This window comes from Urocampus carinirostris, chromosome 1 (assembly GCF_059441175.1).
Source record: "Urocampus carinirostris isolate Australia breed hairy pipefish chromosome 1, RoL_Ucar_1.0, whole genome shotgun sequence".
NCBI classification, from domain to species: domain Eukaryota; kingdom Metazoa; phylum Chordata; class Actinopteri; order Syngnathiformes; family Syngnathidae; genus Urocampus; species Urocampus carinirostris.
Genome location: NC_142349.1, coordinates 73964279 through 73980322, shown reverse-complemented (window position 1 = coordinate 73980322; position 16044 = coordinate 73964279). Strand labels below are relative to the sequence as shown.

Genomic DNA, 16044 nt, shown 5'->3' with positions numbered 1-16044 from the left:
GCTGTTTTCAAACTAAGCATTGTAAGTAACCTATGAACAGGGTTGGGTAGGGTTACTTTAACTGGATTACTTTCAATGACTCTTGGATTACTCCAATACCAAATATGCAAATAAAAGACAAAAGAAACTAAATATGAATAAAATGAGTACATTTTGTGCAGGCTTGGGGAGTAACGGAACACATGGAACGGCAAAAATGATGTTGTCAAGCTGTTTGGATTTATTTTCATTTTGTTTCTGTCGCATTTTATGTTCGTTTTGCCGGAGATCAAAGAGATCAAAGCCAGCAGAGAAAGCTTACCACGTGTTGTGAGTCATCATTTGATTCATATTTCGTTTTTGTCTTTTATTAGCATATTTGCTATTGGAGTCATCCAAATTAATTGAAAGTAATCCAGTTAAAGTAACCCTACCCAACCCTGCCTATGAACACAATATCGAAATAAAATTTACAGTATCTACGGCAGGGGTCGGCAACCTATGCGAGGGGTTAACCAGTAGCATGCGAGCATTTAGGCATTTTCAGTTGCGTGCCGTGTTATTTAGAGGCTCTACGTCAGTGCCCCTCCTCTGCTTTGTGTGTCAGTGTGTGTTTTGGCGGCGCCTCGCAGAGGAGAGAACCGTATTTTAACCCAGCCAACGGAACACGTGCGCGATAAATTAACGAATCATGAAGGCTCCTTGAGCGAAAACATCTCGCTCTTTCCCGCCAGCATGGACAGACAGATGAGGCTTTGTGCAAAAAATGACCGTGCTGTTTTGTGCATTATGCCTCGAGAGCGTCCTTTATTACAACCACTCACACTTTGAGTTCTTTTTTAGGTCAAATATTTTGTGCGTGATACTCAAATACTCACAGTAGTCCAAATCAAAACCGTGTGACCAGATATTAGCCTCTCTGTTATTGTTTAAACAACAGCAAAATTTCAAAATTGCAATGAGTCGATAGAGTAAAGCTCCCAGGATACAACATGAATCCATCCCGAGGTGTGGGTCGAAAAGTGAAATTGCCATATGGCAGGGGATGGAGACTGATGCTAATTAGCTAATGTGTTCAGAACCCCCGCTATCCCAGATAAAAACATTCAAATATCAATAATAGGATACAGTAATCCTTCGTTCATGCTGGGGGTTATGTTCCAAACCCACAATAGAACACAATTTTTAATCAATGAAATACTACATTCAACACTGAAATCAATCAACAAACCCTCTTTACAGGCTCAAGCATATGTTTAACAACTAAAAGTACTGTAAAAACGTTTTTTTTCCATTTAAGAAATACGTTACCATCAAATAATAAGCAGAAAGACCGTTTAACCAATCAGAATGCAGAACTCGATGTACAATGCAAATCACAAAATTAGCAAAACCGTTAAAGTAAACCACATAATAGCAAGGGATTACTCCGATAAGGACAACTTGCATGGATAATAACATTGTAAATGGACAGCTAAAAGAAAATATAATTTGATTAACCTTTGGTGAGACGTAACTTGAGCTGGTACAGTGGAGTAGCGGGTGGATGCAGAAAAGAGAAGATGGTGACCGCATATTAAAAATGAAACAGATTTTGAATGTTCTACCTGCAAAAAGATTGTTTTTGTTTTAATCGCCTCCTCTTTTTTCATAAGGAGTAGCCATTCCTGTGACTTCTTTGTATTTCTTGATCATTGTAAGCTTCCTTTCCATGGTTATTCATGTGTTTGCCTTTTACTATTGCACCACTGCAAGTTCTGGGATGCATAGTGAGTAAATGGTTGGTTGGATCCTTTAACCACTTGGGTGATAGGGGCACCATTTCATGCGGTGTGTCTTGGGCAAGTACAGCCTGGTGGCGCCCATGCCTCTTCAGGGCAACAGATCTCGAACCGGGAACCTTTCGCTTCATAGGTGAATGTTGCAGTACAAAAATATAGTATTATTCCGCTGGACTTGCAAAGTCTTCACAAAAAGATCAGCCAATAGTATATTGGCATTTTCAACCAATAGCAAAGCAGTATTTCATGAGGTGGACGAAAAGCAGACAGCCATTTTGGATATGTAACTGGTCATAGTAACACACATAAAATCATTTGTTGTTGTACTGTTAACTGTTACTGATAATTATTTTCTGATGATGTGAATGGATGAGTCGTTGCCCCACGTTAGCATCTTCCTTGTCTGTTTGTCCGCAGATATCCAAGAGTTTTACGAAGTGACCTTATTGGACAGCCAGAAGTGGGCGGAGTCTTCCAAGCCGGCAGAGGGCGTGGCCTTGTGGGAATTCTCCAGCCTTCAAAGTGCCACCGTCACCTCCGACACGCTGCCCAGCCTTAGCACCAGCATCGAGGTCAGTTACCGCGCCGTTGTGGCACAAAATGGCCGCCCGGAGGCTAATTTCCCCGTTTGCTGCTGGCTCCCAAAGCCTTTTGGTCTTGATTCTTGCGCGATTTATTTCCTTTTTTGGGGGGTTTGATACGGTAACAAGACGTTTTTCCTGATCGGTATAACTCTGAGATCAATTTGTCGAATTCATAGCAGCCTCCGTCGACCTTTTGACTTGTTTTCCTTGTTACTTCAATTTTGTTTTCGGCCATACTTCCAATTTCGTTATGTGGTGGCCAGAGTTGGGTAGGGTTACTTTAACTGGATTACTTTCAATTACTTTTGGATTACTCCAATACCAAATATGCTAAAAAAAAAACAAAAGAAACTAAAGTTGAAAAATGATGTCGGCAAGCTGTTTGGATTGATTTTCATTTTGTTTCTGTCGCATTTGATGTTAGTTTTGCCGGAGATCAAAATAATCAAAGCCAGGAGAGAAAGCTTACCACGTGTTGTGAGTCATCATTTGATTCATATTTAGTTTCTTTTGTCTTTTATTAGCATATTTGGTATTGGAGTCATCCAAAAGTAATTGAAAGTAATCCAGTTAAAGTAACCCTACCCAACCCTGGTGGCGGCATCGGTATAAGGCTGATGTCAGGAACCCATGGCCCACAAGTACATATGGCTCGGTGCTAGAATGTTATCAGTTCAAATTCCTCCAATTTGATAAGGTCACTACCGGGTAGCCAAAGCTACTCTGCTGAAGCCGATTGTTCGGGCCAGTACATGAATACACAGTTTTGCCTACAATTTACAGTTAACTTGTGTTAACAGACCCAGTTTTAGCTGTACATTGCTAAATAATTATTTATATGGAAGCTCATTAGATGATGTATGTTCACTGTCGAGACACTCGATGATAACCCACACAACAAACTGTAATTATCAATGCAGAAAAGTTAAATACAGCTGTTCATTTTTTGTTTGCAGTGTTTTGTGACATATTTACAAAAGAACTCTGCTCGCACCTTGTTTTGAAACCATTATTTATGTAGTAACTGTGGGAGGGAGACTCATTTAAAGACTACAATTATGCATTTTCTTTTTGTTTTAAATAAAAAGCAGACTTAATTCCTTTGCCCACACCACTAAAAGGGACATGGAGACATTTTTCAATCCATGTGAGGTTTGTTTAGTGACCAAGGTTCTTCAAGGAAGCAGCAATCTAGCACGTGAATAAAGCATCAGATGATTCCAAAAAGTTTACTTTTGAAAAAAGTAACTCTTGATTACACTTCTGCCGGTCCAAATAAGAGTATATGCAAGTTTACGTGGCCTTCCAAACCCCGAAAATTGCCATTTATCTGAATATTTCCTGCATGTGAGCGTACTCGTTGATGACGATGAACACATGCTTTCTGTGCCACGCACCCCCCGCCATTGATGGCAGGAGTCGGCCCTGCTAAATGAAATCCTTCACGTGTTGGTGCAGGCCTCTCATTCGCCCAAGAGGGCAATTCAGGTAAGTAAGGGAGGACGGGTGAGATTCTGCATGCACCATCCCATCATCATGGGTAGGCGGCCTGCCTGCAGACGGCCTCAAGATGTCGCTGTTGTTATTTTGAAACGCATTGTGCTTTTTAAATCGATCCATAATCCATCGATTGCATCAGTTGTCCTCACGTCAACTTGTCAAAGTGTTGGACGAAGGATTGTGGCTTCTCCATCACAGCGTGCCAAAAGAGAAACCGCACAATGGTGCCCCCTGCTGGCTGACTCGGCATTTCATGTTCGCGCATGCTGGTTTTGCTTATTTCTTGGTCCCATTTAGTTTTTTTTGTGTTTTTCCATTGTTGTCTTTGTGGTGCTTGCGCTTTGATATATGTGCATTGGCAAGGTGAGTGCGTCTGGAGTAAGATTTTAAGGTTTTCACATGTGAAGTCCAAATGGCGTGTCCACGAAAATACGATTTGTACACACAAATGTACAGATTTTTGTGTTTGAATTGCTCTTTGTCAGTGAATCAAAAATAGTATGGTCTACGAAGCATGCATTTTAAAAAACACCGCTGCCTTTTTGTGTCAAAAAGGCCACGAGTCCAAATCGAAATCCAACAGCGTATTAATCTGCTGGTCAAAAATCAAAAAGCTACAGGAGGATAGAGTAAAATAGTTTTCCAAAATGTGTATTCACGACAAAAATATACTTATCTGTAACTGGTAATTTTTATGTGTAAAATGACTACTCGTGCCTGCAAATGTATAAAAGCACAGTGTGCATTATCTCGTGCCACATAGTTGTGCAAAAAACTTTCATTCAGTAAAAACAAAAATAGATTTAATTACTAGGCAAAAATACACAAAGTAACATAACAATGTTAATTTGTATTTAAAAATTATTTTACATACATAAGGTGTCACCATGTTTGTTTGGCTGCCTGCTGTAACACAATTTTTTTGTTCGCATTAGACAACCGTGCCATCGAGTGGTCAAATATGACACACTGGGGCTTAAATCATATCATGTAATCAGATTTTTATAACGAGACATTTTATGTAATATAAATCACATGTTATAATAAAAGAGAAAAACTGTCATGAAATAAACAGTATGCATAAAAACAAATTTGATTCGGGATAATGTCATGAACCAGAACAGGATCAGGACCCAAACGCGTGAAGTTCTCACACAAGCTCTTTATTTTACGGGAAATGGGGTGTCATGCACGTTGGGCAGCGGTCTGGCGTGGAAAGACAGGAAGCCAGAGACCAACAAGATTGTTTCTAATTGCCCGAGTTGATATCGGACAGATGGGGTTGATAACCGGACAGGACGGAACAGACAGACAGCATAGATAATGAAACAGGATATCAAAAATAAACAGGACAAACAAGACGGGAACTGAAGAGAATCGTAAACAAGACTAAAATAGAGGGGAATAACACTGGAAACTGATATTAAACAGGACAAAACTCAACTGGAACAATATCGGACTGGAAATACCAACTGGAAAACGTGACCAGAGTCAGAACCCACGTCTTACGGGGGAGAGGTTCGTTGACGGACTGACAAAGGAAGCGTGAGAGCACTGAGCTTAAAAAGATGGAAAGCCAATCTGTTAATGAGCCGCAATCGTGACACATAATAATGTGTACTATAAAAAGTAGATTTCAGTAAATGGTTTTAACTTTTTAAAAAAAAAAAATTTATTGACTCTTTTAATCTTTTCTTCTTTACATCTCCTCATTTTTGATCGTGTCTCATCGCGACGGTTGATTTAATTTCTGCAAGAAGAGTCCAAAGTCAATCTTGATCCGATGGAACCAGTCCAGTTTTCATTTTAGACGTTTGGGACCTCGAACTTGTCGTCAAATTTGTTTTACTGGTCCGCTTTGAGTTTGTTGATGGCGGTTTCGGGCGTGGTTGTCTGTTAATTATCTATACGTTTCTGGTTACAAATCGTAAAAACGCCTTTTTGACAGGTATCTTAGTCCCATACCTGTCAACCTCCACAGCTCCATGCCCTTACAAACTGTCGTATTTTCCCTTACAAAATCCTAAATAATCCTACACCATATTTTTTTTTTAGGAATGATGCATGATGGGAAATCCCTAGGCGGCAGACGCATGCGCCCAGTAGCATTAAAAGCTCGCTTCGTTTGCAACGAGAAAAACGATACCGAGATAGAGGCTACCGCGGCGAACGCATTTGACTTGATTGATTTGCCGTTTCGTGATAGTCGGTGTATACCGGATGGTACTGTTGGGAATTAAATATTGAAATGTATCGTTTACTAAATTGTTCGAATTATTTGACTCCATTAACCAAACACAACCTACATTCACCCAACAATGTGCGCTCGTTTCTTGATGGAAAAGATGAACAAGAATAGCCGACATTTTCACACGGGGGGAGATTTAATTTCATAAACAATTTAACTAAGCGAACTCCATCGAATATGGCCGAATTAGCGCGACTCTCTGTGTAGCCTCTCTTCAAGTCCTCTCGCTTCTCCTCTCATTGGCCATCCTCTCCCCGCACAACGGCGTGCCGACTCCTCCCATGGGCGCACCAATGAAGCCCCCGGGCTCCCACCTCGGAGAAGAGCGCCGCGGTGTCTGGAATTAATCAAAACAACACCGAGCGTTTCTACGTCGTCAGGGCCTTGTTCTCAAAACATCCCCTGCCGTCCTCTGTCAGAGTCCTGTTCTCAACAGACCTAGACAAAATATTCTGCATTCGGAACGGCGCGACCTGTCATTGAACTATAGCCTACTCGGTGAAAATCTTCATTGCACTCAATAAATAAATGAAAACTGGTTAGCTGCTCCTCTTGCACTCTTTGCACTACTGTATAATACTATACATAGCTATAATTATTTAGTATATTATTAGTACTTCAATAACTCAATACAACATTTTATTTATATCTGTACATTCAAGGAAACTGTGCGGGTCAGATGTATTGACATTTCGTTCTGTATACACGTGTACAAGAATGACAATAAAGTATATCTGAATCTGAAATAAATGTAACTTGTATTCAATCGCATAAAATCCTTTATAGTCAAATGTATAATGTCCTTCAGTACCCATAATTGACAAATTTGCTTTTTTCCGTACAGATTTTCTTGTACGTCGTACACGTCTTAAAATACATAATAAACGTACTTTGTACGGCAAAAACATACAGGTTGACAGCAGTGTTGGGTAGGGTTACTTTAACTTGATTACTTTCAATTACTTTTGGATTACTCCAATCCCAAATATGCTAATAAAAGTCAAAAGAAACTAAATATGAATAAAATGACTCAACTTTGTGCAGGCTTGGGGAGTAACGGAATACATGGAACGGCAAAAATGATGTTGGCAAGCTTCATTTTGTTTCTGTCGCATTTTATGTTAGTTTTGCCGGCGATCAAAGAGATCAAAGCCAGGAGAGAAAGCTTACCACGTGTTGTGAGTCATCATTTGATTCATATTTAGTTTCTTTTGTCTTTTATTAGCATATTTGGTATTGGGGTAATCCAAAAGTAGTTGAAAGTAATCAAGTTAAAGTAACCCTACCCAACCCTGGTTGACAGGTATGTAGTCCATAGTATGGCCTGGAAGGGCTTCCCGCATCCTGATCCCAGAGCGATATGGGTCGGGGGGCTCTGAAAACTCCGCCCACCAACAATTAGAGCGTGTTTTACAAGCGGGGGGGGTCGAACGCGCGCTCATCGCTCGCCGAACCGTCAGCTAGCATCACTCTCCGCTCCTCATTTGCTGCTGTTGCCATGGAGACCAGGGCAGAAGAGGGAGGCGCCCGCTGTCACCGAGGAGCCTCTTCATCTATTCCCCTGCACCGGGGGCCCCGCAGGGGCTTGCAAAGTGACACGGGAATGACTTTTTCCTCTTTCTTGATGGGGGGGGATGTCCCGAGTTGCCGATTCCCTACCGTGACGTCACTTCCCGCCGCTTCCTTATCTGTACTACGCGCTACAGGCTATGGCTCTATGAGCTTGACGTGGGTCACGTGACATGCTTAGCCCACGCTAATGAAGAGCTTGACAGATAGAAGAAGAAGAAGAGGAGGTCTTGGAGGAGATGCTTCTTCCTGAATACCACAAGCTCTCCGCGAGGAATGAGGGCGGATGCTGAGGGCAGGAAGCAGCAGCAGCAGCAGCGATGGGGAGGGTCAAGGTGACCGCCAAATCGGCCGGCGAGGTAGCCGGCGCCCCGCCGGCCGCCCCTCAGCCAATGAGGAGATGGCGCCCGGCGCCAAGACGGCGCACTGTTTCTCGCCCGTGCTGTGCCACTGCAAGGTGGCTTGCACCGGTAGCACCATCTCGCTCATGCTGGGATGCAAGGTGGGTGCGACCACCCCTCCGCTTCCCACGTCCTGGTCCTGGAATGATGCGGCTCCAGAGTCTTGATTATTCTCATCTTAAAAGCATATTATACAACAGAAGCTGCCGGACGCAATTTTTTTCTGCACCGTCGTGATTTTTTTCCTCTTCCCCAAAGCGTTTAGACCGCGTCAAACTTTTTGATTCACGGGCAGAATTTGGTTCAAATATTTGGTCAGGGGCTTGAGCCTTGCGACCTCCTCACCTATTTTCTCATTTGCATTTATTCATAAATATACATGCATCCACATGTTACTATTTTCTTTAAATTAATTTGATCAATATGGTTTTGAAACTGGGCAGCACGGCGGCGCAGTGGTAGGCGCGTGTGTCATGAGATCGAACCTCCTGTGTGGAGTTTGCATGTTCTCCCCGTGCTTGCGTGGGTTTCCTCCGGGTACTCCGGTGTCCTCCCACATCCCAAAAACATGCATGTCAGGTTAATTGGCCAGTCCAAATTGTCCATGGTCTGTCCCTGTGTGCCCTGCGATTGGCTGGCAACCAGTTCGGGGTGTCCCCTGCCCAATGCCCGAAGATGGCTAGGATTGGCTCCAGCACCCCCGTGACCCTACTGAGGATAAGCGGTGCAGATAATGGATGGATGGGTTTTGAAACGCTCAGATTTAAAGCAAAGTATTATTGGTTTGTCTTAAAGACGATATATTGGGTCTCCGTTTTAATCTCTTAATTTGTTAATTGACTAGTATTTTTGTAGTATTTCTTTAGTATCTTTGTAGCTTTATTGTAGTAATGGTTTTGTCAAATTTCCGGAGTATTACTCTAAAAGTAGTTTGATGATGATAGTACTGCAGTAGTGATCTCTGTATTATTGCTGTAGTCATTTGTGTAGTATTGTCTAGTATTTTTGTATTGTTGCTGTAGTGGTATTTTTTTTGTATTTCTGTATTTTTTCTTTTCAGTATTAAAGCAAAATAAGATATTAAGTCCATGTTTTTCAGCACTAACTTTGCTATTTATTTTTGTAGTAATTTTGTAGTATTACTGTAGTATTTCTGGAATATTTTTGTTTCATTGCTGTAGTAGTATTTCTGTAATAGTTTCTTTAGCATATGTGCAGTGGTATTTTTGTATGATTGTATTACTGTAGCAGTGTATTTTTAGTATTCTTTTCAAAAAGAAAGCAATATACTATATTTAATCACTTAAATTTTAGTGATGTAGAGTTTATGTAGTAGATGCACTAAGGGACAATGCGGACAAACCCCAAATAAAACTTTTTAGTAGTATTACTTTATTTACAATTATATATATTGGATTCTGAATGATGAACCTGCCCTGTTTTCGTCCGCCGTTTCAGAAATATCGGCACAACGATGAGGATTCGTCCCCTCCGGAGGAGCAGAGCTCGCCGCAGCTCACTGAGGAGGCGGGCGGTCCGGAACTGGTCCAGGTGGCCCAGAAGAACCTGTCCCAGATCCAGAACGTGCACGGCTACGTCACCCACGCACACATCTCCCCTATGAAGGTAGTACTAGCTCGCATAGGAAGTCCTCACAGCTTTAGCTTTAGTCACCTACCTCACATGTTTAACTTACTTTGACTATGGATTTAAAGAAACCACTGTCCTTCCCAACAACGTCTTCACGTTTACCTGTGGACTCGATTTTTTTAAAAAACAAAAGCATTCATGCATGTTGCGAAGATGGAAAAAAACTGTTCTAGTAATATTCTTAACGTGCCTTTTGAAAGGACAGATCCTTTAATATGACACCTAAATTTTTGACTGAGTCGCTCTGGGTGATATTACATTTATCAATGTTCAGAGCCGTTTTTGAGAACAAGTCACAGCATTTAGATGGACTAATAACTAACATTTCGGTCTTTTCAGAGTTAAGGCGCAAGAAGTTGAATGACATCCACTCTTTTATCTCAGTGAGGCAGGTCTCCAAATTTCCAGTTTAGTGTGGGAGATTCCTCCATCGGAAGATCTAGTTGAGTGTCATCTGCGTAGCAATGGAAACTGATATTATACTTGCGAATAATATCACCTCATGGAAGTATGTACATGCTAAAAAGAAAGGGGCCAAGAACTGAACCCTGGGGAACACCACAGGTAATACTAAAGGGCTCAGATGTCATTTCACCATATTTAACACAGTGCGTCCTATCTGAGAGGTAGGATCTGAACCCTAAGAGGACGGTTCCTGAGAGACCTATCCATTTTTCCAACCGAACTGGGCCGCCTCCTCATTTGAAGAGATTTTGTGGTGATAAAATACATGTAGAAAAAAATGACAAAATACCTGATGAAATCCATGACAAAACGCATAACACAATAAATAAACATCAATACACGACAAGGCAAAAAAAGAAATGCATAAATAAATGACTAAATTGCATTGATGTCTTATATCTTATCTTCTTGGCTTTTTTTACCTCACTGTGAATGTGTGCAGCTGGAGTGTCATGCCCAATTTCGTTGTCACAATATGTTAACCCATTTTGTAACAATGACAATAAAGGTCTATTCTACTCTATATTAAGGTATTTATAGATGTGATCATTTACTTTTATGGTACGTATTTGTAGTTTTTACAAATTGTATACATTTCTATATATGGCAGGATTGTTACTTTGACTTCAGCAAAATTTCTTCTGATTCAACACAAACCAACTAGGACTCGAATTTATAGACCTTCCCGCATCAGAGCATTCAAATTGATACCTGGAGCAAATACTTTTTGTAGTTGGGTGGTCGTCTTGCCCTGCCCCTCCTGTCTTACCACGTTTGTCCTGCAGGTGGCGTCGCTGGAACACGTTTTTGAAGGGTCTCATGCGGATGGGCTCCCCTCCCCTCCTGCACCTTCCTCCCACTACCCTCACCGTGAAGACCTCCTCTCCTCCTCCACCAACCCTTACCCCACCCCACAGGTAAACCCTCAGCGCCCTCTCCCCCCCTTCTCGTCTGGCGCCACTAAACATGCCAAGCATGTTTGACCTCTCTTCACTGAATACATTTATCACCCCTACCCCATCTATTTGGACATTTAACCACATTTTTTTAATGGTTTCACAAGATGAAAAATAGAATAAACGTGTTTCCCTCTTCTTACCTAAAAAGACAAGAAAAGCTATCTATTAGATATCAAACTTCAAATTCAAAAAAGCCAAAACACATTTATAAATACATGTCTGCACAATGTCGCCAGTCACTAAAACATGTCATGCCACATATCATTGGACAAAATATACTCATAATTACAAAAGTTCACTACAGCCCCTTTTTATCTTCCAAAAACGTGCTATTAGAACCATACACACAGGGTAGGATATCGGGATCATACTAATATTTTATTAAATTTGGATGAGTTAGTCATTTTTTTCTCTTCACAACTGCTATTTAAGGTCAACAAAAACATTGTGCCAGAAAACATCCATAAATGATTCATTCGGAAAGAGGGAAATTATAACTTAAGGGCTTAAGTAAATTCATAATCCCAAAAGATAACCACCAGGAAAATGATGTGTGTGTCAGTGTGTGGAGTCAAACTTTGGAACAATTTACAAGACGAGATCAAACAATGTACAACTATTCACGTGTTCAAATTTAAATACAAAAAAAACATTACTGGCGGAATACAGAGATGAAGAAAATGGGGTATTAGCGATACGAGAGATTGGAAATACTGCGTTTACAACTATAGTTAACCTTGTTGTTATGGTTACTATTATTATATCATAACTGTTATTATTGCTGTTGTTATTATCATTGTTGTCACAACATTTAGTGACGAGAGTAGCATTATAACGTTGATAAATGGGTACTACGATGATTAGTATACAAAATATGTGACCATTGTTATTATAATTATTGTTATCTGACCTATGTAATATGTATATCCGTGAGATTTTGCTATATCAGACACAAGAGGAGCTATCTGTAAAATGTAATTAATAAGTAAGATGAAGGGGTAGGGAAAATAAGCGTTTGCTTCTTACTAGCCCTTTTCGAACATGTTAACATTATTTTGTTATTAAGTCATTGTTTTTGTCCTGTTTTTATTTTATAATGTTCTAAATAAGGTTTTCATTCATTCATTCACTCATCACAGAAACTTCACGATGAGTCAGAATCAAGATACCCGAAAACTAAAGCTCACCAATAACGTCCCCTGGTCGTCGGCTCATGATATGATTCTCCACGGACATGGTCTCGTTACATTTGCGAGTCCATTGAATCCAACCGTGTCCAATATTTACTCCAGAACACACGATCAGGCCAACAGATATAAAAAAAAAATCTGCCTAAAAGCATTTCTGCATCGTTGTACGTTCCTTGTTGCAATTTGCCTGTTTTGCCCCGAAATTCCCCTTTGCAAAAAAACATACTGGCAAAAGTATTTCCAGTATGACAGTTAGCCTCTAAACTTTCGATTGACACCACACTCGACCAATTGGCAGACTTTTTTCACGGTCCACAGCCCGCTCTGGCCTAAGGGGGCCTCTATTGATAAAACGGACATCGCCTTCTTTAGCTTTGAATATCTATAGCCAGTACTATCTATCTATCTATCTACACATCTAGACATCTATCTAGACATCTATCTATCTAGACATCTATCTATCTAGACATCTATCTATCTAGACATCTATCTAGACATCTAGACATCTATCTAGACATCTATCTAGACATCTATCTAGATATCTATCTAGACATCTATCTATCTAGACATCTATCTATCTAAACATCTAGATATCTATCTATCTATACATCTATCTAGACATCTATCTCTCTAGACATCTATGGTATCTATCTCTCTAGACATCTATCTCTCTAGACATCTATCTCTGTCTCTCTGTTTCTATCTATCTATCTATCTAGACATCTATCTATCTATCTCTATCTATCTCTATCTATCTCTGTCTCTCTGTTTCTATCTATCTATCTACCTAGACATCTATCTATCTAGACATCTCTCTATCTATCTATCTCTATCTATCTATCTCTGTCTCTCTGTTTCTATCTATCTCTATCTATCTATCTATCTCTGTCTCTCTATTTCTATCTATCTATGGTATCTATGGTATCTATCTCTCTACCTTATATGTCAAAACAAAGAAAGTCTCTTAGTCATTTCTATCAAAAGTTATGACTTTTTTAAAAAAGATACATGCAAACTAAATGTTCTCTCCGGCCCTAGAAGTAAGGGTTGAGTTTGTGTAGCGTTTTTTCAGCGTAGTTCCCCAATTGTTGGAATAAATGTACTGTATTTTTAACCAAAGCGCCTTACAATAATCGCTTCATTATAAAATAAAGTGAAATGAAATGAAAGTTTCGTCGTACTACTGAATATTAAAAACAAAAGAGAATTTTCAGTATTTCTGGGGGCATGTTGTAAGATATCTGTTAATCGTTTTACGGCCCAAATAATGGAGGTAATGGATTAATCAAGAAGAGCCTCATTCCAACACACAATCTCCTTATTTCACAGAAACCCTGTGAGTGAAGCCTAGGCTACTCCAAATTAATATTGTTGTGTGGTAACCGGGGAAAAATTGGACTTGTAACCGCTATTCTACTACTATAAGCCATTTATACTCAATGTGTCCGTTATCACATCCAATATTGTTGTGAGACCACCATTACTTCATCTTGAACTTCTTTCTTTGCTCATTTTTTTCATGTGTTACACCAGGGGTCGGGAACCTTCTTCACTCAAAGAGCCATAAAAGCAAAATATATTCATTTTATTTTGGGAAAGAGCCACAACATATATTATGAGACAAATTGACCCAATTGCTAAACCCCCGCCCCAGACAAAAGCTTAGTCTTCGGCACATTTATTTTTGATGATTTGATCAAAATGATGAAAAGAGAATAATGCCAGAGCCCGTGTCCCAAAATCAACAAACATGCCACTTTAAACTTGTCTCTTTCTTGCAATGACTCAAGATCGGTTCAACTCATTTTGAACCTTTTTTTTCATACATATTGGTTTCAAAACCAGATGCAAGCAGTTATTTTGGAAAAACGTCACAACATTCTGCAAACAGGCAGCTTGATGTGCTTACCTTTGGCGCAGACGGAGTAGGGCGAGAGATGGGAGGGAGTGCTTGCACTTTTTGCATAGCTCCACCCATCCCTCCCACTCACCCAATCAAATAACTTTAAGTTCTCTTCCGGTGTTTTAGCGTATTTACAGTTTGTTCTGTGGATTTCATCAAAAAGTATCTGAACACTGAACACAGATTATATAGTGAGCTTTTATATAAAGGATTCTTTAGCGTTGTACAGCCAAAACGAGTTTTTTTTTTTTTTTTGTGTGACACCTTGACTGTAAATTGTAGTGAAAAACGTGCCCTATATATTCTGCGAAGTGCTGCATTGTAATACAGTTTTGGTTTGGCTTTGCGTGTATCTGAACAGGATTAATGGCTCAAGTTTTGAACAAAATGGAGAAAATTTGCATGCAATCAAATTTGTCTCTGAGCCACAGTTACCAATGGAAAGAGTCACATATGGCTCGTGGGCAATGTTCCCTCTAATTTTCCTTACGGGTCTGAGCGTTCACACAAAGTCGGTGAGCAACGCTTGAAACGACAGTGAGCAACCATAATCCCAAGTGTGGCAAGATAATTAATGATCAAACATGTCCAAAACTTGACATCAAGTTACATTTTGCTGAGTTTCCGGCAATGCAAAATTATTTTTCTCTTTTGAATGAATTGACTCATGTACTATTGCAAAGGTTGTACGGCCTACGAACCTCGTTTGTTCTTACAATTCTTTCACAAGATATCCATTTCTTTTTATTTCCTGATATATTTTGTCGCATAATATTAACATTCTTGGGGGCTTATTGAGTCGGTTGCAAGATACAGAACAGTACTTAATCACATTTTTAGTGGAAGTACAATGTTGGCAACAAGATTCACTTGATATCATTTGAAATTATTTGAATGCAACACGAACTTTTTCTTATGTTTTCCGTGTTTTTTTCTACTTTTTTTTTAAATTCCTTTAAAAAAAATCTCATTGTGTTTATTTTTTCCGAGCTGTTACTTTTTTCTTTTTGTTCTCTGTTTACTTTTTTCCTACATTTCTTTCTATTCTTTTTTTCTGGCTTTTAAAAAAAAATTTCCTTCTTTTTTTTCTCTTCCTTTTGTTTCTTTTTTTTCACTACTTTTTCATTTTGGTATTTTTTTCTTTTTTGTTCTATTCCCCCCTTCTTTTAAGTCATTTTGTGCATAGTTTTACATCATATTTGGTCACGTTGGGATTAAAGAAGCAAAAACAACCTGAAGAGTCGTTTACGACCCGAAAGAGCCGGTTCCTGTTAGTGAGCAGAGCCGAAGAAGCCGGTTCTCGACCAACTCTACTAACTTAACTCAACTTCTACTCTGACTCGACTTCAAAATACCGCATTTAGGACACAACGTCAGGGGAACCCGTGTATTTTTACCTTCATGCACTGTAACTTTGACTTAAGTCGCTTCTTAATTAGTCATTTTGAGCCCTCATTTTTGTGCGCCGGCTAGATTTTCTTGTGCGCAGAGAATGAGCGAGCAGTGCGCAATTGCGCACGCGCGCAGCTTAGAGAGATCACTGCTCGCGGGCCATAGGTTCCCGACCCGTGTTACACGATTAATTGATCTCTCGAGCATGTTGTTGACTCACCAATGAAGGAGGGGCAATTGACGCAGCAAAGCGTCTTTAGGCGGATTTGTAATAGCACGCATCCGCTCTTATTGTGAAAGGATAAAATGTAGGCGCCCTCAAGCAGTTGTTCCAGCATGCACATGATGTTGTCATCTGAGCAGTGTTGCTTCGGGGCCGTTTAACATTTCCATTCGCAACTTTTTGCATTTCGGGGCCCCGCT

General features: G+C 40.1%; 1 protein-coding gene across 1 annotated transcript in view; it reads left to right on the top strand.

The window, feature by feature from the left end:
* Positions 1 to 16044, top strand: part of dlg1b (discs large MAGUK scaffold protein 1b) — a 74416-nt gene that overhangs the window by 20649 nt on the left and 37723 nt on the right. The window contains 4 exon segments of the mRNA XM_088350594.1: positions 2178 to 2332; positions 3761 to 3832; positions 9521 to 9688; positions 10963 to 11094. Of these exon segments, the coding sequence (XP_088206720.1) occupies positions 2178 to 2332; positions 3761 to 3832; positions 9521 to 9688; positions 10963 to 11094 (527 nt within the window).